The sequence below is a fragment of the Candoia aspera genome, chromosome 2, assembly GCF_035149785.1.
Source record: "Candoia aspera isolate rCanAsp1 chromosome 2, rCanAsp1.hap2, whole genome shotgun sequence".
Taxonomy (NCBI): Eukaryota; Metazoa; Chordata; class Lepidosauria; order Squamata; family Boidae; genus Candoia; species Candoia aspera.
Genome location: NC_086154.1, coordinates 61,223,724 through 61,250,646, shown reverse-complemented (window position 1 = coordinate 61,250,646; position 26,923 = coordinate 61,223,724). Strand labels below are relative to the sequence as shown.

The 26,923-nt window shown below is 39.3% G+C and overlaps 1 protein-coding gene across 2 annotated transcripts in view; it reads right to left on the bottom strand.

Annotated features, from left to right (window-relative positions):
- Window positions 1-577: 577 nt before the first annotated feature.
- The window catches only part of ZMYND10 (zinc finger MYND-type containing 10), a 29,815-nt gene continuing 3,469 nt past the window's right edge, over window positions 578-26,923 (bottom strand). For both annotated transcript variants that reach the window (XM_063291960.1, XM_063291959.1), the window contains exons 3-12: window positions 26,805-26,921; window positions 23,646-23,699; window positions 21,637-21,789; window positions 20,521-20,609; window positions 16,959-17,059; window positions 14,083-14,255; window positions 12,876-13,001; window positions 7,063-7,184; window positions 4,656-4,781; window positions 578-804 (exon numbers count right to left, since the gene is read on the bottom strand). In XM_063291960.1, the coding sequence (XP_063148030.1) occupies window positions 693-804; window positions 4,656-4,781; window positions 7,063-7,184; window positions 12,876-13,001; window positions 14,083-14,255; window positions 16,959-17,059; window positions 20,521-20,609; window positions 21,637-21,789; window positions 23,646-23,699; window positions 26,805-26,921 (1,173 nt within the window). In that variant the 3' untranslated portion in view covers window positions 578-692. The remainder of the gene's footprint in view (window positions 805-4,655; window positions 4,782-7,062; window positions 7,185-12,875; window positions 13,002-14,082; window positions 14,256-16,958; window positions 17,060-20,520; window positions 20,610-21,636; window positions 21,790-23,645; window positions 23,700-26,804; window positions 26,922-26,923) is intronic.

Genomic DNA, 26,923 nt, shown 5'->3' with positions numbered 1-26,923 from the left:
GCATCCAACAGTGCAGAAATAGATATGCAAACAGCTTAGAAGAGGAGACCTGTATCTTCTACGTTAGCAATATCACTGGACCAAAAAGGCCCTTTTATAATTAAGACATAGGCTTTGTTCTCAAAATGGTTGCAGACTATCTCTGTCCTTAAGAAGAAGGAAGAAGTCTTGCAAGTCAGTTTCAGTACCTATGATGTTATGCACTGCTGCAGAAATACTAGTTAAGTATATATGCTATGGGAATGGTACACAGTATAAGCAAAATGCAAAATAGGCCTCAGAAGCTGAAGAATCTTGGCTGACAAAGAACAATCTCCATTTATAGTAGAACGTATCTTCCGATTTCCTGGGAAATTCAGAAATCGACATTCATGTCTTTGGAAGCAGATTCTCAATCACCAGCGCTTGAGCATTCCAGAACACACTCATCTAAAGTCTAGGAGACATTAATGGCAGTGATATCCATAAGGGAGATAAATGACCCTAGAAATGGCTCACTACTAAGACTTGATCTCCTAGAATTAGAGAATCGTGTTCTTCTTTTCTAAGATGTATTTGGCTGAGATTTGTTAAATATTTTTTTAAAATCTTTCGGTGTATTTTATTAATTATTAACCTGGTGGCCTTTTTTACCCTGACATTCTGAATGTAGTATATTTGTCAAATGAGATATTTTTTTCTGACCATCAGAATTACTTAATGGATGTTGCCTGCATGTGTACATCTTCCTGTATTTTCTTCACCGTATCAGCAATCAAGTTGCAAGCTTGCTTGTGCTTTTGCCAGTGATGCACTTGACACTCTCTAAAATGGAGTAAAAGATGAAAAAAATATGATGATGACAATGACGATAACAACAACATTCAGAATTACATATATATATGTGTGTGTGTGTGTTTTCCTTGAGTTACTACTATCAATATCTGCATGACGGTCCAAGCACGTACTTCCTTTTTTCATAAAGTCCATTTCGTAAACAAGCCCATTTCATCCCGTGTACCTCCATCCCATCTGCCCAGCAGCTAGCCCGCCTTTTCATTGTACACGTGTACAAAATTCACGGATGCCCCGCCCGCTTGGTGACGGACAGAGGAACACAATTCACGTCCAGGTTTTGGCGGGAATTTATGAAATTACTGGGTACTAATCAAGCATTGTCAACTGCGTCGCATCCGGAGACTGACGGAAATACGGAGGCGGTCAATTCTACCCTTGAACAATATCTGCGTGCTTTTGTCAATTATCAGCAAGATGATTGGGTCGACCTCCTCCCATTCGCAGAAGTTGCCTACAACAATGCCGTTCATCAAAGCACTGGCCAGGTGCCATTCCATACCGTTTTTGGCCGTGACTTTGTCCCGATCCCAGAACTGCCTCAGCCAGCCTCCCCCCCGTCTTCACCTGCTGATTGGGCTACACGTCTGGCAGCTGCCTGGCCAACAATACAACAGGCGCTTGCTGATGCTAAAGCCACTTACAAACAACATGCAGATTCCAAACGATCCAACTCGCCACCTTTCCAAGTGGGTGATAAGGTGTATCCACCAAATTCATCAAGTCTACACAACCTTCAAAAAAACTGGCACCTAAGTTTATTGGTCCTTTTCCTATTGTTGCTCAAATTAACCCTGTTACTTTTGAATTAGATTTGCCTGCAAATCTTAAACGCTTACACCCTGTCTTTCATTGCAGCCTGCTTAAGTCTTTCCACGAATCAGCCCGTTGGCATCCACAGCCTCCAACCCCTGCACCTATTATGATTGATGGTCAACAACACTTTGAAGTCTGAGAAATCCTGGATTCCCGACGATGTCGTTCTGTCCTACAATACCTAGTTCGCTGGAAACATTTCCCTCATCCTGAGTGGGTTGCCGCCCATGATGTTCACTCCCCTATTCTAGTTACCCATTTCCACGCTGCTTATCCTGCTAAGCCTGCTCCGTGAGGTCATTTCCTTTACTGAAGGGGGGCGATATGTCATGTTCATCGTTCCAATGAGTTGCGTACATCGTAACGTTTCGCATGTCATGTCTCTGATCCGTGTCTATCACCTGCAGGGTGGGGAATTTCAGCTCTGCCAGGCTGTTATCTTTCTGTTGCACTGGAGGAATGTGTGTTTGGGTTATGACATGTATTCAAGGTTACTTTCCCAGGCAGATGTGTGACGCTTCCCAGGCCTGGGAGGGGGTGGTTGCGATGGTGGGGTGGGGGGGGGGCGGGATCGGCTTGGAGGCGAGGGTTTTTAGTTTGTATTTGGCGCGCTTTTGCTCATTCTCAGCTTTCTTCGTATTTGCATACTATCCTTTCAATAAATCAGTTTTATTCACTAAACTCTGGTGAGACTGACTTCGTTGGGATAAGGCAATCATTACATAAAGGTGATTTCATAAACAGTACAGTTGGGATTTGGATGTTAAGCCTATATAGGTAATACATATGTATATGTGTATACACAAACACACACACACACATCCCTATATATATATTATCCTCATATGATAAAATATAGTTATGCCTTTGTTATAAGAAGTAAATGGTTCAAATACAGAATATCACAGTCATGGATGTCAGTGATTGCAGTCTTCTGTCCCTCATGTATAATATCTTACACAGATAATATGGCTTACCTTACATTGGAAAAGATGATGGATATTAAATATTATGAAGTACTTTGGGCTCTTGAAAATAAGCATTAAAAATGACCAAACTTTACTGAAAAATAGGGCTGTGCATGCATTTGAAAGAGGCACTTTGCAAAGAATGCTAGAGGAAGGTTGCTTTGCTTGCACCAAGTACCGAAGTAGTATTGAAGATGCATCCCCTGGAAGGCTTATGTGGCCACTTCAAAAGCAACCCCCAGTCGTTTGTACTTATGTGCACAGACAACCCCTTCCACTGGAACTGCCACTTAAGTAAAGCTGTTGTGCACACCCACACACATGCAGACAACCACAAACAGCTTTTGAAGCAGCTGTGTGAGCCTTTCCAAACGCTTTAATACTTTGAGGATGGATGCTTCATTCAAATGCTTTGTATAATCTTATTCTGAATTGGAGACAACTGCAAGGAAAATAGATTCCAACTGCAATTAATGAGAAATAATTTGCTAAATCAGAACTATATTTGGCATCTAACTTTTTGAGAAATTAACTAAGCATTGTCAAGACAAATCTTACTGTTGCAAGGTAATACCCAGAAGACCATCTACTGACCCAGATAAGTGATGAAGGAGCAGATTGCAATACTGCTAGTTGATACAATTCCTTTTAAAGTGGACATGAATGGCATATATAGAAATCAAAGAATACACTTGAATATACACAATCACTTCTGTGGGACATGAGGCATAATTCAAGCCCCTTAGATGTCATTGTTTTGTTAATTAATGTCCTGTTGCAGAGCTCTTGGATGATAACCAAAGATAGAAAATAAATTGGGTCATGTTGGTAAATGAATCTCAATCATACTTCCTATAAGAGGCAGGATTAAAATGTGTGGTTTTTTCTACTGGAAGCTTAATACAGGTAGTCCTCACTTAACAACCACAATAGGGACTGGAAACTGGTTGTTAAGTGAGTCACCACACGGCTAGACTCGATTTTATGACCATTTTTACAACAACCATTAAGTGAATCACCATGATCATTAAGCGAATCCAGCTTCCCCAATGGACTTCCCCCCCCCCCCCCGGAAACTGGCAAAAAAGGTTGCAAATTTCAATCACGTGACCACAGGACACTGCAACTGGTTGTAAATGCGAGCTGGCTGCCAAGTGCCCGAATTGCAATTGCACGACTGTGGAGATGATGTGACATTTTGCGACAGTTGTAAGTGTGAGTGCAGGTTGTAAAGCACTTTTTCTGAGGTTGTTATAACTTCAGACCATCGTTAAATGAACGATCATTAAGCGAGGACTACCTGTAGTAACATGACTCTGTCTTACAGCAACCAGAAAGAATAACCCAGTTCTGGATAATCCCCACCATTAAGAGCGTCTATATTATACTGAAGAGAAAATGTTCTAAATATCCTAATTATTAGTGATAACATTAATTATGAACTATATTATGGAGAAAATGTAATTATGACTTCCTACACAAACAAAGCCAATGTAATAAAATATGGTTTTATTTTAAAGTGGGAAATAAGAATTATTTTAGATGTAATTTCTTAAAATGTTTATTTATTTAATTTTTATCCCGCCTTTACTATTTTTTATAAATAACTCAAGGTGGTGAACATAGCTTCCTCCTCCTAGTTTCCCCACAACAACCACACTGTGAGGTGAGTTAGGCTGAGAGAGAGTGACTGGCCCAAGGTTACCTAGCTGGCTTTCATGCCTAAGGTGGGACTAGAACTCACAGCCTCCTGGTTTCTAGCCCAGCACCTTAACCACTAGACCAAACTATACTGATACATACAGTATATGCATGTTTATTTAGAGAGCTCAAGCTAATGAGAAGCTTGTACAAGGTAAAGCTTATAGCAAATGAATCATGAAAGTAAGACTCTCTTAAATGAAAGCTAGCATTACAATCTTGCAGTGTTTAGAATATTTTTAATATTAGTATTATTTTTGTTTTCTAGATATCTCTGTTACCATAAGATTAGTGAAGGATTTAGGATAACATGAAAAACTACTGGTACAAACTTACCGTTTGCAATACCATTCATTCCTACAACGGGAGCAGCGTTTAGTGGCCTCAGAGCCACACATTCCACACTTGGGTTTATCTGGAATTAGGGCTTCCATTATATCCAGGTTATACGTCTTTGCCCATCTGATTTAAGAAAGAAAGCAGCCTTCAGAAACCAAAGATAGTTGCAACAATTGCTCAGTGGTATCTGCTATAGGAACACAACTCTCATGTTAATTTCAGATTTAGCAAAACATTATCAAATGTGAGGGAATTGATACCAATGAAATTGAGTTCAGTACTCTTTGAGGACAAAGATTTTGGAACATACTCCATTTTGACTTTTAAAAACAGCCATGAACCATTCATATTACTATAAAACAAAAATGTCACTAAAAAGGAAGAATTCTTTCAAAGAATTCTTTACATTTAGAATACTGAGCTAGGGTCAGTATGTTTACGGTACTCCTAGAAAAATAATAATTAGACATGGCTTCTGTCAGGATTTTGGAATGTTCACCCCTAAAGACCAAAGACTGGGCAAAACAAAATGAGCCATGCCCTGTTCAGGACAAGCAAATTTGTGACACAGAAGCAAATTCCTTTCTTGGAGAACTTTGTCATAAACCATTATGCCTAAATAATATTCCAAACATTCCATGTACCTGCCTGTTCTTGCCTGTATTTACCTGAATAATGTACAGGCTAAAATCCTGCTTGAATTCTCAAAAAGCCTGAGTTCAGGATTTGTAGCAAATTATAAGTTCCAATCGAAGCAAATATTTGTAGCTCAGGGTTGAACTGTGGAGTCCTTGGTCCTCTGCGCCTTGTTTTCTTGCAGATGTTTTACTGCCAGACTAGGCAACATCTTCAGTGCAAAGAGGGAGTGGGCCTTGCTCTCAGTTTATATACCATGGTTTGTCCAGCTTGTGTTGGTGGAGGTGTTGTTCTCTCCTTGGGAGTTCTTTGATTGGGCTGTTGTTTGTTGCTTGGTTGATTGCCTGAGTTAATAGTTCCTTGATTAGGGTGTATTGTGCTGCTTGATGGTTCATCTGGTGTTAATCCTAGTGTTAATCTTTGCATATCTGGGTGTTGACTGCTGGCAAGGGAGTGTACTGGTCTTTTGGCTTTTCTATTGTCTCTTTTGAATGGTATGTAAATGTTGTTTACCTCTGTGTGTCTGTTGATGGCTCCTTTGTCTGAGTGCCAGGCTTCCAGGAATTCTCTGGCGTTTTTGGATTTGGCTTGGTTTAGGATGCTCACAGTTTTCCAGTTGAAACTATGGTTGAGTCTGTCCATGTGTTGTGAGATTGAGGAGATCTCATCGTATCTTCTGACTGCTAGTTGGTGTTCGTGGATGTGCTCTGCTAGTCTTCTGCCTGTCTGTCCTGCATAGTGGCTGTTACAGTCTTTGCATTGTATGTTGTAAATAACTCGTTTTTTCTTCTTGGGCTATTGGGTCTTTTGGGTTGCTTAATATGTTTTGAAGAGTTTTAGTTGGTTTATGTGCTACGGTGATGCCATATGGTTGTAACAGTCTGTTGGTGGTTTCTGAGATGTTTCTGATGTATGGCAGTGTTATCCTTTTCATAGTTTCCATTGGTTGGGTCGTAGTGGGTTGGGTGGTGAGGCACTTTTTGATAAAGTTGAGCGGGTATCCATTTTGTTGGAAGATGCTGTGCAGATGTTCTTTTTCTTTTTTCTGGTGTTCTGGGTTGCTGCAGTGTGTAAGTGCTCGTCTGAATAATGTTCTTACACAGCTTCTCTTGTGGGAGGTTGGATTGTTACTTTGGTAGTGGAGCACTTGGCTGGTGTGGGTAGCTTTCCTGTAGACTTGCGTTTCTAACTTACCATCATTTCCTCTACTGATGAGGATGTCCAGGAATGGTAGTGAGTTGTTGTTTTCTTCCTCTCTTGTGAATTTTATTCCCTTAAAGATGTTATTGATGGTTTTGTGGGTTTCTTCCAGTTGTTTCTTTTGTACTATGACAAAAGTGTCATCTACATACTGGATCCATACTTTGGGTTGTATGTTTGGGAATGCTGTCCTTTCCAGACACTGCATTACGATCTCTGCTATAAGTCCTGAAATAGGTGATCCCATGGGTGTTCCTTTGATCTGTTGGTATATATCTCTTATAGCAGAGATTATAAATTCAACAGATTCCAAGAAAAATTTGATAAAAGCTTCTTTCTGCATGACATGATTCCTTTATAAATTATTCATAGTATGTGGACTAAGATTTTCTAATTTTACTATAGGATATTAAATTTAAACAACTGACTCCTAAAGATTGAATTAGGAAAATGGAATTTTCATTTTTCAAACTGTGAACGTTCAGGTTAGTTCTATGTACTATATCTTGACAACTGTAATGATTACAGCCTTTGATAGAGGAAGAAGCTGAATGTGAACGAGTCTTACCTGTAAGCCTGGCTTTTCAACTCCCCTTCTGAAGGGCTAAACATATTGTTTACCTGGTGCTTGGCAATTGCTTGCCATTTTCCAGAGTTTTTTCTGACAACTTGATCCCAGATTTCAGGAACCTGTTAGGACAATAAAAGAACAGAAGGCTTCTTTCTTTCAAACAAGGTACCAAAAGTATCTTGAAATTCTGGTGTTCATTAGAGCATTAAGACAAGAGGTAATAAACATTAAAAGAAAAAAATCCTCAGCTGTATGTATGTGGTCAAAAAACCCCTAGTGCCACTATAGAAACTTCCAGGGGAGGTACGGCGAACTGAAGACAGCTTTGTGGAAGCGGAGCCAATGACTCTGGCAAAGGCCAAGGAATTGGTGAGGAGGCCGGTTCCTTGGAACCTCTCTGGATAAGGAGAGGATGGGAGATCACAGACATGTGCTCTGGACAGCTGGTCCTCACGAGGAGACTGCAGGACAGCAGTTTTCTGTGGGTTTGAGTGCCAGGAGACAACAGAATTAGCCATCTTGTTTGTGGCAGAGACTTTTAAAGGACACTGAGATCACAAATCTCACTTTCTAATCACTTTTGGAAATTGCTCATTAACTATGTTTAAGCTATTAGAGACCTTGGAATGACAAGTTTGAAAATGCTACATGAGTCTGCTTTCAATCCTGAACAAAAGAAAATTTTAATCACAAGCTTAAGAATTTAAAGAATCTGAAATAAATATCAAAAAGCTAAATAAGGTTTCACCTTAGAAAGTTATAAACGGACTAAAGGTCCAGATAAAATTGGAATACTGAAACAATAAGATTTTGGAATTAATTATAAAGAACGAACAGCTTCTCATGGGAAGAAAATTCTGTTTTGGTTTTTACAAGACATAACAAAGATAAGCAATTTCATGATTTCAAAAACTGGACACTAGAAGGGACTAAAGGTTTTAGATAGAGGAAAGATTTACAAGCCTGTAAAATGTTGCAAAGCATTATAATAATAAAAATACTGAAGGAGACTTTTGAAGAATGGAATCAGAAAATACTAGCCACAATATCAACAATGTCAGTAATGATGTCTGCTTCTATGGATAGATTACAGGTAGTCCTCGACTTACGATGGCAATTGGGACCAGATTTTCCATCGCTAAGTGATGCAGTTGTAAAGGGCATAACCGGCATTAGTACGGTTGCCATTGTTAACTGAATCCCACAGTCGTCAGGCAAGACGACTTCCTGCTGGCTTCCCACAACCAAATAAGTGGGGAGGCTGGCAGGAAGTTGCAAGTCCCAGGCAGCTAGCAAGAAGGTTGTCAGGCAGGTAAGTGGCTGCTGCTGGGTGGGGGAGGGTGTGAGGGGGTGCGCGAGGGTGTGAGGGGGGTGCAGCAAGGGTCAGGGAGGGTGCACAGGGTGCATGAGGGAGGCACGGGGAGGATCAAGGAAGGTGAATGAGGGTGTGTTGGGGTGTACAAGGGAGGGTGCAAGGGAGGTATAGCAAGGCTTGGGGAGGGTGTGTGAGGGAGGCATGGTGAGGGTCAGGGAGGGTCTATAAGAGGTGCAGCAAGGCTCTGGGAGGGTGCGCAAGGGTTCGGGGAGGATGTGTGGAGGTGTGCGAGTGGCAGGGAGGTGCAGCGAGGCTTGGAGAGGGTGTGCAGGGGTGTGCGAGTGGCTCACGTGGCACTAGTGTAAAGAGGCTGGGGGAGGGTGCGCAGGCGGGGGAGAATTATCTCAGCAACTTGCAACCCTCCCTGCTGACTTCCCCATTGACTTTCTGGGGAAGGCAGCAGGGAAGGTTGCAAATGGTGATCACAGGGCGCTGCAACTGGTCATAAGTGCGAGATGTTTGCAAAGTGCCCAGATTGCAATCATGTGACCGCAGGGGTGCTGGGACAGCTGGAACTCCAAGGACCAGTCGTAACCACCGTTCAGTGCCATCGTAACTTTGAACAGTTGCTGAACGAATGGTTGTAAGATGAGGACTACCTGTATATCCAAAAGATGTTATTGAAGAAATGACAGATATAGAACAAATTTTATCTGACAAGATAGAGATGGTATCGAAAGTGGATTTACAACTGACAAGCCAAGAGAATGATTTAGAAAAGGATGTTTCACTATATCTACAAAAGAAACTGGCTGAGGTTTTAAAATCTCTTTCTTTATTATATTCTTACTTTTCTTTTTTTTTTCTTGCACATTTTATTCCTTTCTAGTCCCTTTTCTTTAAGTTTAGTTTGTATCAGATTTTACTACTATAATAAAAATTCATATACACACACGCACACACACACACAGTATATAAACTAATGCCATTATAAATCTGTAAGATGTCATAAAATCCCTTGTTATTTCTGAAAGGGTGATATCTCAAATTTTGAACAGCTTTATATAATAGAAGAATACAAAACTGATCTTACTATTTAAGATATCAGAATCTTTCTTTTCTTAGATGATCAAATATTTAATAGCCGAACAGCTTTTCTTTCTCTATTTTAAAAAAAACACACCTGTTTAATTATTATGAATCCTTGTTTCCCCATCAAAAATATGTATTAGCTTTATGTCAGAAAATTTGCCTGCATGTTATTTACAAAATGTAATACCATACTAGAGATTTTACCCTGGGGAAACTTTACCCTGAAGGAAAAAAAAAAGCAGGGACAAAACTAGGTTGAATGGGGATTTCATTTTTATAGAGAATTATCACTCCTTTCTTCTGCTAGCCTGTCTCAGATCTTTCTTCATCTCTCAACACTGGAGCGAAGTGTAATCTGGTCTAAGTCCATTTTAAATACTCGGTGCAAAATGTGTAGAAAGAGAGGAGATGCTGAAAGCATGGTGCTTTGTGATGGCTGTGATCGAGGCTATCACATCTATTGTATAAGACCAAAGCTTAAGGTAATTTGAAGTATTTTCTTAAAAAGATTAAAAATTATTTCTGATCTTATGTAGCAAGAACATTTCAGTAATGCATTTTGGCTCTGTGTTAGGCTGTTCGATGAATGTGACCTCTTCTCCACTTTAGCTTGCCATATTTGGTTCTAGAAAGTCATCCCCCAGTTTGGATGCAGAGTGATTAGGGAAGGAATAAGATTTCCTCTCCTTGTCTGAATGTTCATTTTTAGGTAAATGCAGAAGCATGTACCCAACTAGTTAGTAAGTAAGTACAATCTGTAAGTTCCACATATATGATTTGGCCTTTGGGGGATGTTGTACAACAGTCACCACACCTGGGGAAGGTGTTGATATGGGATACTGTTTGACTTCTGTTATTTATTTTTTGTATTTTTTGTCATAAATAAGACACTGGGTGCAACATTTGACTCCTCTTTCCCACAACTGAGCTGAGGTAGTTGATGAACAAAATTATAATACTTTTCTAGGTGTAGTGCTGAGGTCTCCTGGGGGGGAAAAATCAGAATGTGGACTGATGATTGATTCGAGGGCACTTCGTGTGCAACTGATTATCACCTGTATTTCCCAGAACATTGTATTATTATGTTCACAAATGGATTCATGTATAGAGTTCTGTAATCTTTCTGTATATTAATAGTGAGCTGATTTTCGGACGGCTGAGCCTTATATATAGACAAATAAGAACACATACATACATACATACATACATACATACATACATACATACATTTATTTCCCGCCTTTATTATTTTTATAAATAACTCAAGGCGGCGAGCGGCAAACACACCTGATACTTCTTCCTCCTCCTATTTTCCCCACAACAACAACCCTGTGGAGGTGAATTGGGCTGAGAGAGAGTGACTGGCCCAAGGTCACCCAGCCAGCTTTCATGCCTAAGGCGGGCCTAGAACTCACAGCCTCCTGGTTTCTAGCCCAGCACCTTAACCACTAGACCAAACATTAGCCACAGAATGCTAAATATGTATTACCTGGGAGAGGGAGGAATACAAAAACTAAAGAGAGGGAAATATTGAAATAGGCTGGCTGGCATACTGAATATAGGCATTTCACAATGCAGTATTTTGTTGAAATCCAACTTGTAATTATATTAACTAAATATAAACTTTCTGTAGCTCATTAGTTCTCTGAAAAAGGAGCAGCCAGTTGTGAGCTCTCCGATATGAGAGAAAATTCCAGGAAAGTGCAGCTGTTACCAAGTTCAATTTCCAGAGGAAAAGCTGCTGCTTCAAAAGGGCTAATGCCCTTACTGAATAAACAGCAGTACAGTAATGGAGAGTGAAGGTCTGTTCTGTAGGGAAGAGGAAAAAAAATGGAAAAAAGTATTTTCATAATGGTTTGGTATGATGCTATGGGTGAGTTTATGGCTGGCTGGGAAGCTTGTCTTGCTAGGTTATGCTCAGTGCAACTGTTGCTTTTTCCTGCAAATTCCATTGGAATGCTGACTCTCAGTAACAGGTACTAACAAAAAATAAGAGAATAAAAGATTTATACTGCCCAGTGTTTAGAAATTAAGACACATGCTACATTCAAACATTTTGAGGAGTATTAGTCCCACACTGAATTGCTTCCATGTGGCCAGAGTCTTCAACAGCTGTGACAGTTTCTGAATCTTTTCTAAGGCTTTCTCCCAGATCAGTTCTTACATGTTTGCCTACCTAGAATAATATTGCTACCTGAAGACTATAAATATACTTATTTAAAGTGGCTCTGCACTAAAGGAATATAATTCTGTTAGGAGTAAGTACACAACTGTCTTTGAAGTCTGAATGCTCTCAAATTAATTCAGAAGAAGCTTCAACTCAAAATCATTGAACTGTAGGCTGCTCTAACTTTCTCCTTCTTTTGCTCCTTGTGTTAATGCACTAAATCAATTTCCCTACTCCAAGTCAACTTTAGCATGATGCAAAGCAAAATTCCACATGCAAGGTAATGGTTAATGTGGCAGACTAAGAGCAGGGGGACCCAAGTTTTTGTCCATTCGCAGCCAGAGAAGCTCACTGGGAAACTTCTGGCCAATCTCTCGATCTACCTCACAAGGCTGTTATTGTGGGAGAAAATAGGAGGAGGGAGTGCTATGAATGCTGTCTATAATTAGAATCCTAGCCTGGCTTGGGAATAATATTATAAATGAAGAATATTTGCTTCATTAAGACTTAAACAGTAGGAAATTAACCAGAGAAAGTTTCACCATATACTTCCAATAAAACAGAAGATAAATAAAACAGAAGATAAGAGAGCCAGTTTGGTCTAGTGGTTAAGGCACCAAGCTAGAAACCAGGAGACTGTGAGTTCTTGTCCTGCCTTAGGCATTAAAGCCAGCTGGTTGACTTTGGGCCAGTCACTCTCTCTCAGCCCAACTCACCTCACAGAGTTGTTGTTGTGGAGAAAATAGGAGGAGGAAGGAATATTAGGTATGTTCCTCGCCTTAAGTTATTTATAAAAAATAATAAAGGCGGATAAAAAAACCTAAAAAAAAACCTATATACATTTTATATCATGAAACTGGGAAAACCATGAGGACTAGAGCCTTCTCTGATTTTTCAGATTTAATTGTCGTGGCTGTAATGTTAGTGAAAATCACATTAGTGATACGGTCCTATAATAATGGTGGTGATACAACATTCTGAAAAAAAATCCATTTCATCTTCTAATGATGAGAGAATGAAATATACATTTGCAAGTACATTTTTAAAATGATTAATACATCTAGAATCTATACAGAGTTTCCCATTACTACCCCAAATAGATAATACAGCATTTCAGCGGGTCATCTGTTCAAAATACATATGGGAAAGAATATTCAGAATATAGAGATATATAGATGGTATTTTCTGGGACTGTGGAAAATAAGAATAGGACAAAAGTTGTAGTGATGCACATACCTGCTCCAGTATGAGGTCCTTCTTGGGTGGAGCAGGATCTGTTATAGCAAGATGGCCCAGGAATTTCTGCATCTCCAAAAGATTGGGAAATTGGTCAACAAGAACGTCGGTCAGGAATGCACGAAGCTAAACAGAGGTGAGGACAAACTAAAATATAAAGCAGTATTAAATAACACACACACATTTTATATTTCAAAATTGATTGTTCAAATATTATGGGAACTTTAGCGATCTCTCCTGTGCCTGACCCATTTTTTTTCTCCCTACCCCCCCTCCCGACAGAGCAGAGAGATTGGAAAGGGAGGAATTACAAGAGAGTAAGCAGGTACACAGTGGGGAATACGCCGGCTGTTTGCGTGGCACGCTGGGGGCTGCTGACACCACCACATTCCTTTCAATGTGTATTCCCCACTGTGTGCTTGTTCATACTCTTGTAATCCTTCCTCTTCAATGAATGTAAATGCAAACATTAATTCCCTTCTTGCTAATCATCCCAGTGCTCAAACTAATACGAAAAACATGTAAAATAATAATGTTTAAAGTATCAAATTAAAAATATAAAATACAAATTCATCAGTTAGGAAGAAATCACTGCCCCTACTATACTAACCTACTTCAAAAGCATATCTGGTTAAGCACCAGAAGCCTCTCTGAATAAAAAATGTATTTAACTGCAAGCAAATTGATAATTTGCTAGTCTGACGGTAGTTCAGTACAAGCACCCACTAGTTGGGATGGGTTTAATTAAATTAATATCTATCTATCTATCTATCTATCTATCTATCAAATTTGTCACCGTGCATCTCCTCAGACCAGAGGGACTCTGGGCGGTTTACAACACAGAATAAATATACAATAAAAACTAAATTTTTTTTTATAAATAACCCAACATACCTAATACTCCTTCCTCCTCCTATTTTCCCCCCAACACCAACCCTGTGAGGTGAGTTGGGCTGGGAGAGAGTGACTGGCCCAAGGTCACCCAGCTGGCTTTCAGGCCTCAGGCGGGACGAGAACTCACGGCCTCCTGGTTTCCAGCCCAGCACCTTAACCACTAGACCAGACTGGTTATCATCTGATGAAATATTAAACATTACCATTCCTGTTCCCTGCTATACTATTTTACTAGAATAGAATATTAGGTCTAAAAATGAAAAGGAAAACATGCAGTACACATAAATGGTCTGCCCATTTTGCAATCCTGTACCTTGAGGAGCTGGCTTTTATTAAAGTTATTGAATTCGTACTTGCGCTGGCATTCTGGGCTAAGAAGCAGGTTATAAAAAGCAAGCCACACTTGCCCATCCAATTTAGTCATCTTCATACGGTCTTCATGGGCAACTTCATACCATGAACCATTCTCAAATTTCTTTAATTTTCCTAGGGAAAAATATAACATAAGAAAGAAATATATTCTTTCTTTGAGAATAAAAAAATTCTCAAATTTTTACTATTAAAAATTGTTTAACTTTGATACATATACAGGTAGTCCTCAGTTAATGACTGCCCTGTTTAGCAAATGTTCAAGCTTATGATGGTGCTGAAAAAGCAGTTTTATGAATGGTCTTTGAACTTACGATGGTCGCAGCATCCCTGCAGTCAAGTGATCCAATTTACGCACTTTGCAACCAGCATGCACTTATGAAAGTTGCAGCGTCCCTGCATTAATGTGATAGCGATTCAGGCACTTTGCAACAGTGCGCATTTACAAGAGTTACAGTGTCCTGCAGTCATGCGATTGCCATTTGCAACCTCCACAGCTGGCTTCCCACAAGCAAAGTCAATGAAAAAGTTGGCAATAAGCCGTAAGTTGCAGTCACATAATGTTGTGCTTAATGACCATGGGTGATTTGCTTAACAACTGCAGAGGAACTGATGTAAGTCTGGCTTGGTCACGTGATATTTCACTTAATGAACATATTGCTTAGCAACAGGGTTGCTGGTCCCATTTGTGGTTGTTAAGTGAGGACTATCTGTAATTATTTATATCATTTCTTGAAAGGTGAAGAAGGTACTATGTATAGAACAGAACAGAACAGAACAGAAGAATCCTTTCAGGAGGATGCATTACCAATACTTTAGGGTCTGTATTTTTTCCTTTTTCCAGCTTATTTTCTATCCCTTTATGAAGTCCTTGAAAGGCTGAATGATTAAAGGTTATATAACTGTTAAGAAAGTCAAACTTTCCTTACTGGGGCTCTTTTTTGCAGAACCAGTGGCCCAATATTATTTTTTAAAAACTGTGTGAATCTCTCACAAAGTAACAACCTCTTTCATCATACCTTTTGCTCCATTGTATTTGGAATCATATTTTCAAATTACAATTTTGAATAACTGAATTACCAATTACCATTTTGATTTTGCTAATTGATTCCATTAAAAATTCAGTTTAGGAGAGAGTGAATGTGAAACTATTCTGCAGGTTAAACCAGCATGTTTTAGCTGGTGATATTTTTCAGTTGCATAAAATAATAAAAACTGCATTAGTCAAATTGAAAATGTTGGAAATATATTTCAGCACAAGGCCCATGGGCAATAGGATGGAGAGTTACAGTCTGTTTAATAGATGGGGTTTTCTCCAGTAACTTTGTTTAGCCTAGTGTCGTCCAAATGTGCTCGGCCTACAACTCTTAGAATTCCCAATATGCAAGTCCAAACATATCCGGAGGATATAAATTGTAAAATTCTCCACTGAAATGAAATAACGTTTTCAGATATAACAATACAAATGATCTCTTGCTGAACCTTTAAAAAACGTAAACCCTCATTAAGTTGTTCTTGGCAATTGTATCAAAATAGTTTGCTGTTGTTTTTTTCTCGGATGTTTTTTCAAATCTGGCCAACGGCCCTGAAATTCAAGGTAGTCCTCCATCCACATACAGTATTAAGTAGGGCTGATCCCATTTACCTTCTGAGGTCAGCCACGATTGGGTAGATGCTGTTGTCATCTGCTGAGACTTGTTGAACCTTAGAGTTCATTTAAAATCAATGCCTCTCACAAATTTAAAATCAATGCCTCTCACAAATGCTCTTGATATCTATCTTGGACAAATACCCTTCTCAAACCCATGGGGTTCAGTTTGCTTGTAACATCAGACTAATGTATCAACTTGTAATTATATTATAGGAAAACGCATCAGTAGGCACCACAGCTGGTTGAATGGACTGTCATATTTGTTCCTCATTCTTCTGTTTATCTTTCCATGTAGGCATTCCAGAGGCAACCCCCCCCCCATCACAGGTATAAAGAAAAAGATAGCTAAAGATAAATACAAATAAACAAAGACAGAAACTATTGATATAGAGTTATCTGATAAAAAGAAACCTGTCATGTGCATGTACGAAGACCCATACACAAGCAGAATGCTAATTAGATTTACTGAAATGAACATGAAATGAAATGAAGCACAAGTTGCATCAACTGTAGTTCACAGTGTAATGAAAACAGTAGATGTTTGGCACAGCCTTCCAGAAATGATGGGAAATGATAGGGCAACACATTCTTTGAAAGAAGCCTTTCAGAATATGTTAGTTACCTCAGAAGCCTGTCTTTTTGAATAATTAAAGTAGCCATGTCTTTTTTCAGACTCATGCAGCTCCCAGCTGTTTGCATGTGTGTGCTATACATACACTTGCATACAGTGATAGCCAGGAACAGCTTCCAAAGGAGACAACTAAGCCTGTAAAAAGATGTGGCTGCGTTAATGTTTTGTATGTCCTCTCACATGTTCCAAAATATCTGCTTTGAAGGAGTTACAGAGCCTTAAAAATAACCCACAAAGGTATTTATTAGGCATACTGAGATATTATATGTGCTGACAGAAACAAGAATGACAAATGACATAAAAAACGTCTTGGGGTTTGAAAGAATTTCCTAATCTATCTCAACATCCCAAACTATATCCACAAACAACCAAGAATTTAATCAGTAGGAGCCTTGAAAATCTTCAGTCAATGGAAAAAGAGGTATCAACCAGAAAATGTCAAGATTTTTGAATCCATTCTTTCCTACTAAACAAAGAACATGGAAATGTTCACTACTTTACTTTGGTACAGAGAGAATTTTTAACACATAATACAGACCTCCTTCATGATAGGTCCATGGACAATGCTCTATCAGCTGCACCAAAAGGCATGGAAAATTGTGCGTATTCAGCATCCTTGTCACAGCACTTACTGGCAAACTGACAAAATATATGACAGAGAAAAAGGATATCGTGAAAATGTCTATTTCATGCAATATAGCAGTTAACATTCTTCCTCAAGTTTAATAATATCTTCATTAATATGCGATAATGTGATAAAACTATAAAGCCTAGTTACACTCATGTTTTACAACTTTTCAACAATTGAGAGAATGCACATGACAAAACATAAAGCTATGTTTTCATACTAAATGAAACAGGAATAGTATTTTCAACACTACAAGAACTGAATATCCCTAGTGTATACAAGGATTAATATCCCTAGTTTTCACTAACAACCTATATAGAAGCAGGATATCAGGCGAAGCAAAAAATGTCAGTTGCCTTTATAGATCTGAGTGCAGCATATGACACTGTGGAGACACTGATCGTTATATAAATTAATACACGTAATCCCATGTCAAAAAACTATTTGACTTATTGGTAATATGCTTGCTGGAAGAACTTTTTTTGTGGCAATGGGAGAGGATAGTAGTGTCCCTAAAATACTAAATAATGGCTTACCACAAGGCTCGGTTCTTGCACCCCTTTTGTTTAACCTATACATAGCTGACATACCCTATACAATGTCTAGGAAGTTTGGCTATGTGGATGGCTGGGCTATAGCCACCCAACATAAATCTTTTAGACAACTGAAGATGTTCTTACTACTGACTTAGAAATACTGGATAAATATTTCCATAAGTGGAGGTTACAGCCTAACCCAACCAAGACAGAAGCAACATGTTTCCATCTCTGTAATAGATCAGCAGGGAGAGAGCTTAATGTAAGATTTAAGGGAAATCGACTTAATCACAACATGCACCCCAAGTACCTCGGTGTTACTTTAGATAGGACGCTTTCCTATAAAGAGCATCTGATAAAGACGGCCACCGAACTGAAGCAGAAATTGCATCTTACATAAATTATGTGGAACTAGTTGGGGTTCGGCAGCAGACACACTGCGAGTGTCTGCACTCAGCTTGGTATACTCAGCAGCAGAGTATTGTGCCCCAGTGTGGCTTAACAGTCTGCACACAGGTAGGATTGATGCACAGCTGCATGAGTCAATGTGCATCGTCAGTGGGACAATACGATCTACTCCCACATACTGGCTGCCTATTCTGAGTCATATACCACCCCCAGATGTACGACGGAAAAATGCCATCCTTCAAGAATACAGAAAGATTATTGATAACCCCCAGATGACAATATTGAGTGACGTAACCTGCCTGCAACAAAATAGGCTGACTGAGTGCCAGAACAGAGCCTATAACGGAGATTTCACCAATTTCCTGGCTGTGACAAATGAAGCAAAAAATTATATTTGCAATCTAGACATATGTTTATAATTTTATATTCTATATTTTATATCTTGTACTTTATCTCCTGTGTTTTTATTCTATTGAACTGCAATGAGAATGTGCCATACAATAAATAAATAAGTATCCCATGTCAACTGACCCCTAAAAGGTCACCTTTACTTTGATAAGAATACCATCAAAACTTTTAAAGATGTTTTGTACCAATGTAAAGATATACCCATTCAGCCCTTGTCATATTAAACACTAAAAAACAAGTAAGAAATTATGCTCCCAGTTTTGGAAATGTTAAGGCACCTGTTCTCAAATGTTTATTTTTAGGAGCTACTTCAAAACTGTAGGATAATTTGGTGGATCATAGCATCTTTTTGTTCTACAAATTAAAGTATATACAGTATGTACATCATAATTCTGTAACACTTTTGGTCAATACCAGTACCACTGCCAAAACCAGAGTGTCAGGCTCCCCGATCAAATGTTCATAGAACATCTTATCAGACTCGCATCCATCTTCCAGCAACCCGTGTCAACTTGCGAGTCGACCAGGAGGGAGGGGAAGCACGGTTGGAGTGGGAATCATCTTGTTTGGGCTAGCTGCTTCTTGCACCAAGGTCATCTAAGAAGAACTGTTACAGCCAGATGCTGGCACGAGAAGGAGGGGGCACATACCTAAGGGGGCAGTGGGGGGGAATTTGAAGTTACTGTGGTTTTAAAATGTAGAAACACGTGGGAAATTCCATTTGCAACTTTTTCTCTGTACTGAACGCTACGCTTCATTAAATAGATTTATAAGCAAAAGCTTATGAGTCGTAATTGAGTAAATGCTCGAGTGTTCCAGTCATCACACAGAGCACTATTATAAAAAGTAAAGGTAAAGGTTTCCCCTGCACAGTTGTGTCTGACTCTAGGGGGCGGTGCTCATCTCCATTTCTCAGCTGAAGAGCCAGCGTTGTCTGAAGATGCTTCCGTGGTCATGTGGCCGGCATCACAGGCACGGAATGCTGTTACCATCCCACCGAAGTGGTATCTATTTATCTACTTGCATTTGCATGCTTTCAAATTGCTAGGCTGGCAAGAGCTGGGGCGAGTGCAGAAGCTCACTCCATCACAAGGGGCTAGGGTCTCGAACTGCCAAACTTGCAACCTTCCAATCCGCAAGCCTGGCGTCTTAACAACTGAGCCATCGCACCCCTTTATTACTATTTTAAAAGGAAACCGCTTATACAACATCTTCTGACAAAATGGATACCCACACAACTTTATCAAAAAGTGCCTGACCACTCAATCCACTACAGCACAACCAACACAAGCTATGAAAAAGATAACACTACCATACATCAACATCATCTCAGAAACAACCAACAGGCTATTACAACCACATAGCATTACCAAAGTACACAAACCAACTAAAGCCCTCCAAAACATCTTAAGTAAACCAAAAGACTGAGTAGCCCAGGAAGGAAAAAACAGGAGCCATCTACAACATACAGTGTAAGAACTGTAACAGCCACTATGTAGGACAGACAGGCAGAAGACTAGTAGAGCGCATCCATGAACATCAGCTAGCATCAGAAGACACAATGAAAACTCCTTAATCTCATAACACGTGGACAGACTCAACCACAATTTCAGCTGGGACACTGTGAGCATCCTGGACCAAGCCAAATCCAAAAAACACTAGGGAATTCCTGGAAGCTTGTTATTCAGACAAATCAGCCATCAGTAGACACACAGAAATAAGCCATATTTACAGCTCATTCAAAAGAGACAACAAAAACCTAAGAAGGAAACAAAAAGACCAGAACACATCTCCTCCAGCAGCAAACACCCAGGTAAGCAGGGATTAAAACCAGGCAAACAAGCAGAAAACCATACCCTAATCAAGGAACTACCAAGGACAAAACCACACACCCCACCAACACTGGCAGGGCAAGCTCTGTATATAAACAGGGAGCAAACCCCACACTCACCAGCACTGATGATGTTACCTAGCTGGGAAATGAAACATCTGCAAGCAAACAACCAAGCTCAGAGAGCACCAAGGACTCCGCAGTTCAACCCTGAGCTACATGTATTCTCTTCAACTGAAAAGGTTATCTTTCCCAAGTGCCTTATTTCTTCTATGGAAAGTTCACATACCTTTCTATCATATCAGTAATGAAACGGAACACTGAAAGAGCTCTCAGTGAGATCTCAAACTCCATCACTTCAGCCTGCTTCTTTAATTCCTGAAAAGAGTAAAAGTCATATAATACAATATACTAATAGGAAAATCTGAGGTTCCTAAAATTTTAAGAGATGGCTAGAAATTTGGAGGGCAGCCATGGCAGTGGCTCCTAATTCTAAAATGCTTTTCCTAGAAAGACTCATCTAGTGCCAATATTGTTAATATATATCAGTTTTGCTCCCAAAATCTAAGTATCCAAGAGGTTGCATGGTGGTAGGGTGATTGTTCTTTTCATGATTGTTAAAGAACCACATGGTCTGATCTTGTTTGAGTTTAGATGGCTCCAAGCATGTTCCTAGTTGTGAAAAGATGTGTTGCTAAGAGTTTAAGATCCATGCAGTCTGGAGTATGATAACCCTCAAGTGTGTTGCTAAAGTGAATAAGCATGTGTTGCTAAATGCCCTAAGTCCATGATAACTTTATAAGAATTTAAAGTGCTGGATAAGTTGTACAAAGGAATAAGTATTATTGCTGTTGATTGGCTATTTATGGCAAACAAACATACAATACTTACAACTGAGAAAAATGAGGAAGCAAGTGAAAGAAATGGAACAGTGACACTGTGCAAGGTCTTGTATGTGGGGTGTGACCCAAACATAAAGAACTTGGGATTCTCCATCTTTGGATTGAGGATGAGCCAGAAAATGCCAAAGAGCAAGAATATAATTGTGTATAAAGCTAAGAAACTGTGCAAACAGTTTGTGGATACATGAGGAAATAGGACCCTAGCAAATTTGAGGCAGGCCAACTTAAATTGGTGGGAGATAAGGCACAAGCAGATAATTATGCTGTCCAATTGATGGAAGAGAGAGCACAGTGTTACTCTCTCTTGTTAAGAGTGCTAACAGATTGTGAAATTTCTGTGCATCCACAGATCACCACAGAATAAAGAAGCTTGATTTAAACTTTCTTTCTCGGCTAGCCAACATTTTTAGATTGCAATTGTGTTCAATTATTATGATATCTTGAATCTTCCCTTTACCTAGAGTGGCTGCCTAGAAGCAAGAGATAATGTCCTTGCAACTCACCTGCATTGATGAAGGATTGGGAAGATCCTCGGGTTGAAGCTTTTGTTCAAATGGTATCTTCCCATTGGCACTTTGAGCTGCTAACAGGGTCAGTTTCTTATGGGTGTAATCTATTAAATCCAGAATGGTGTCCTCTGCTGATTCACAGATTTCCTATACAAAGAAGACAAGCTATATTTTGTGGAAACATCTTCCAAAATGAAGGCAAATGAGAGGATCACTTAAATTGTTTTAATTTCATCTCAGTTGATAAATTAGTCTACTCACTGGTATCCAGAAAAATGCTTCTCAGTTGAACAATCTTTATAAATTATAATTTTGTACCTTATGCTTGGGATAAGATGGGAAATTCCTTCCCCATCTAAAATAGCTTCCTACCTGACCAGGGATGTGAAATTTTGTATTCCCAAAGGCAAGCAAAATACTTTATCTGGTTTTATATTGCTAAGGAATGAACTGTGGATTTAGCCAAAAGCAGGGAAAAATGGAATTATATTGATACAAAGTTTAACAGCAATTATTTGAGAAAAATTTGTAGGGGTACAGAAAACAGCAAGAAGCTTGGCCAGAGATGAATCAAAAGTTTGGGGATGAATCTTGGTCCTTTCTTCTAGATTACCAAAAAGCAAAACATTTTTGTTTCATCTTTGCTTGCTCTCTTTATATGGTACAAATACAATAAACATTCACTCAATTTGTCAATTACATGATTTGAAATGTTAATGTAATTATGAAGTGAAGAGTTGAGATCAGCTGGTGAATTCTTAAAGGGAAGATCTGACTCTTTCTGGAAGTGGTGATCTTACTGTTTCTGCATAATTGGAATAGCACTAAGGGCTTTTTCTCACTGATGAGTTGAATGTTCTCCCTCCATTCCTGAGTGGATGTGAAATGAAAATTGCTGTCCCCATTGCCAATCCGTCCTTTCTCTAATGCTCTGTTTCCAAGTCACTGCAGTCATCCCCTGAAGGTAACAGATGATGCATTTTATACATGCTGAGGTTGCCTTTGCTATGTCAGAACCATGTGGAAAATATTATTTTAATACCAGTATAGTTTAAGGCACCTTAAGCCTGTCTCAGCCATGGGCTAGAGATGGAATTAAGGCAATAGCAGAAAAAATAAATGTCTAGGGTATGTTTATGTCATGGTTAGGTGCAAATGAGGAAAGGCGCTAAGTTTGGAATATGGTTTCCAAACAAATAAAGGTCAGGCAAGCAAGTACCAGAGAAGAATTAGCTTGCACATCAGATCAGTTCAGATCAAGATGATTCCAAAGGAGGCAAGTGTACATTTATTGTTTTCCTTGGGGTTTGGGGAGCACCAAGTTAAGGGAAAAAAAAGGCAGTGTTAGTAAAAAAATGAACAAGTTGCTCAGCTTTAATTGGTTCTCCTTTTTATTAGGTTTGTTTACAGTCGGTTTGGGTCTCCAGAATGAAGTGGTATAAAGTATAAATTTGTCCAGGCAATTGCATGTCTGAAACTAGCTTGTACAGGAATCCTTAGTCTATGAATTGTTTAGTAGAGGTTCTATATATTGTTTAATAATCTGAATATTAATATTAATAAAACACTAAATCTCAAAATACAAATAGTCATTTTAAAGTCATTCTAGATGAAAATAAAGTACTAGCAGATCAACTTATTACTAAAACTCTGTTTAAAATAAGGTGGAATGTAAGCTATATACGTATTATAAGTTCTTTTAGGCTTTCAAATTTTGTTTAGTTATAACTTCTAACTAAGGGAATAGAAGAAAATATATTTATTTATTACAATTTTATTGTAAACAGCCCAGAGTTGCTCTTTGAGTAAGATGGGCGGTGATGAAATTCGAAATACAAACAAATAAATAAATAAATTTATACCAGCATCTGTCTCTTAGATTGAAGTTCTAGTTCTTATTAAGAATTTAATCAGATAATTATGTTTCTTCTGGAATGCTCAAAATTATGAACTTTAATTTTTATTTCAAAATATTTGCCTTGCACAGTGAAAGTATTGCCTACCTTGTGAAAAAATACTGTCTCCAAGAGATTAATAATTGAAGCTTCATGGCGCAGCTGAATCAGAGAGAATGTAATAAAGCAGAAATTAATACAAATACTATCATTCTCAGAAAAGAAGGTAATGTGGAATCAGAAATTAAAAATAGCATATTTTTGTGCCCTCTTGATGATAAATGCTACCAGGAAGCATAGAGGTAAAAACAGTGAGAGAATTAGACCATCTCACAAATTACAGCTGAACATGATATAATAGAATTTCCACTTCCTCTCCTCTGTCACGGTGGGAGGAGGAATTCAGAACTGTTCCCTTGTTCTGAGCTTGTTGTGCTATCCAAACAGACTGCACTTAATGTTTTCTGCTTTGTCTAAAACAAACCAACCTGTATTATATATTGAAAGCCAAAGTGTAAACTAATTTTCTATTATCTGAAGAGAAGCTCTCCTTCCATTTCTCATAGCTCTTGTATGGACAACACTGTTATCTTTTACAGAAAATTACTGAAAATAATCTGCAACATAATGAAGAATTGCTGCTGTTTGTAAGATTTATATCCTTTTTGGTTTGAGGAGCCGAACATGAGTTACACAGTACTCCTTCCTATTTTTCACAGTAAAAATCGCATGGGATAGGTTGGACTGAGAAAGAAAGAGACAGGCCCGAAGTCACATGAACTTCCACAGCTAAGACTGGGTTTCCCTATTCTTAATCCAATACTTTAACCCCCATACCTCACTTCGTTGTTGATTCGTTTAGTCGCTTCCGACTCTTCGTGACTTCATGGACCAGCCCACGCCAGAGCTTCCTGTCGGTCGTCAACACCCTCAGCTCCCCCAGGGATGAGTCCGTCACCTCTAGAATATCATCCATCCACCTTGCCCTTGGTCGGCCCCTCTTCCTTTTGCCCTCCACTCTCCCTAGCATCAGCATCTTCTCCGGGGTGTCCTGTCTTCTCATTATGTGGCCAAAGTATTTCAGTTTTGCCTTTAATACCATTCCCTCAAGTGAGCAGTCTGGCTTTATTTCCTGGAGGATGGGCTGGTTTGATCTTCTGGCAGTCCAAGGCACTCTCAGAATTTTCCTCCAACACCACAGTTCAAAAGCATTGATCTTCCTTCTCTCAGTCTTCCTTATGGTCCAGCTCTCACAGCCATATGTTACTACAGGGAACACCACTGCTTTAACTATGCGGACCTTTGTTGTCAGTGCGATGTCTCTGCTCTTAACTATTTTATCGAGATTGGTCATTGCTCTTCTTCCAAGGATTAAACGTCTTCTGATTTCCTGACTGCAGTCAGCATCTGCAGTAATCTTTGCACCTAGGAATACAAAGTCTTTCACTGCTTCTATGTTTTCTCCCTCTATTTGCCAGTTATCAATCAAGCTGGTTGCCATAATCTTGGTTTTTTTGAGGTTTAGCTGCAAGCCAGCTTTCGCACTTTCTTCTTTCACCTTCATCATAAGGCTCTTCAGTTCCTCTTCACTTTCAGCCATCAAAGTGGTATCATCTGCATATCTGAGATTGTTAATGTTTCTTCCAGAGATTTTAACCCCAGCCTTGGATTCCTCAAGCCGAGCATGTTGCATGATGTGTTCTGCATACAAGTTGAATAGGTAGGGTGAGAGTATACAGCCCTGCCGTACTCCTTTCCCAACCTTAAACCAGTCCGTTGTTCCGTGGTCTGTTCTTACTGTTGCTACTTGGTCATTATACAGATTCTTCAGGAGGCATACAAGATGACTTGGTATCCCCATACCGCTAAGAACTTGCCACAATTTGTTATGGTCCACACAGTCAAAGGCTTTAGAATAGTCAATCAAACAGAAATAGATGTTTTTCTGAAACTCCCTGGCTTTTTCCATTATCCAGCGGATATTGGCAATTTGGTCCCTAGTTCCTCTGCCTTTTCTAAACCCAGCTTGTACATCTGGCAATTCTCACTCCATGAACTGAAGTCTACCTTGCAGGATATTGAGCATTACCTTACTGGCATGTGAAATGAGTGCCACTGTTCGATAGTTTGAACATTCTTTCGTGTTTCCCTTTTTTGGTATGGGGATATAAGTTGATTTTTTCCAGTCTGATGGCCATTCTTGTGTTTTCCAAATTTGCTGGCATATAGCATGCATTACCTTGACAGCATCATCTTGCAAGATTTTGAACAGTTCAGCTGGGATGCCGTCATCTCCTGCTGCCTTGTTATTAGCAATGCTTCTTAAGGCCCATTCAACCTCACTCTTCAGGATGTCTGGCTCTAGCTCACTGACCACACCGTCAAAGCTATCCCCGATACTGTTATCCTTCCTATACAGGTCTTCCGTATATTCTTCCCACCTTTTCTTGATCTCTTCTTCTTCTGTTAGGTCCCTGCCATCTTTGTTTTTGATCATACCCATTTTGGCCTGGAATTTACCTCCAATATTTCTAATTTTCTGGAAGAGGTCTCTTGTCCTTCCTATTCTATTGTCTTCTTCCACTTCCGCGCATTGCTTGTTTAAAAATAATTCCTTATCTCTTCTGGCTAACCTCTGGAATTTTGCGTTTAATTGGGCATATCTCCCCCTATCACTGTTGCCTTTTGCTTTCCTTCTTTCTTGGGCTACTTCTAGTGTCTCAGCAGACAGCCATTTTGCCTTCTTGGTTTTCTCTTTCTTTGGGATGTATTTTGTTGCCGCCTCTTGAACAATGTTGCGAACGTCTGTCCAGAGTTCTTCCAGGACCCTGTCTACTAAGTCCAGTCCCTTAAATCTATTCTTCACCTCCACTGCATATTCCTTAGGAATATTAGTGAGCTCATATCTAGCTGATCTGCGGGTCTTCCCTAATCTCTTGAGTCTGATCCTAAATTGTGCAAGAAGAAGTTCGTGATCTGAACTACAGTCAGCTCCAGGTCTTGTTTTTACCGACTGTACAGATGTCTGCCACCTTTGGCTGCAAAGGATGTAGTCAATCTGATTTCGGTGTTGTCCATCTGGTGAAGTCCATGTATAAAGCCGTCTCTTAGGTTGTTGGAATACCTCACTAGCTCTTAGAAAAACTAAGATATACAACAGATAAATATCTGAAGCATCCTTTGGTAAATAAATGTTACAGAAAGCTTTGAAATGTTCTAATAGCAAGTGTTATATGAGGGGTGAGTCAAAGCATCTTTCATACATACCACTAAATACAGAGGAAAGGTACTTTTTGGTCTGAAATCCTCCAGTTTGCACAGTATAGGGAAGATCTTTTGCTTCCAGATGGCCACAGTGATTAATTCTTCAATGAGAGTTGGGATCT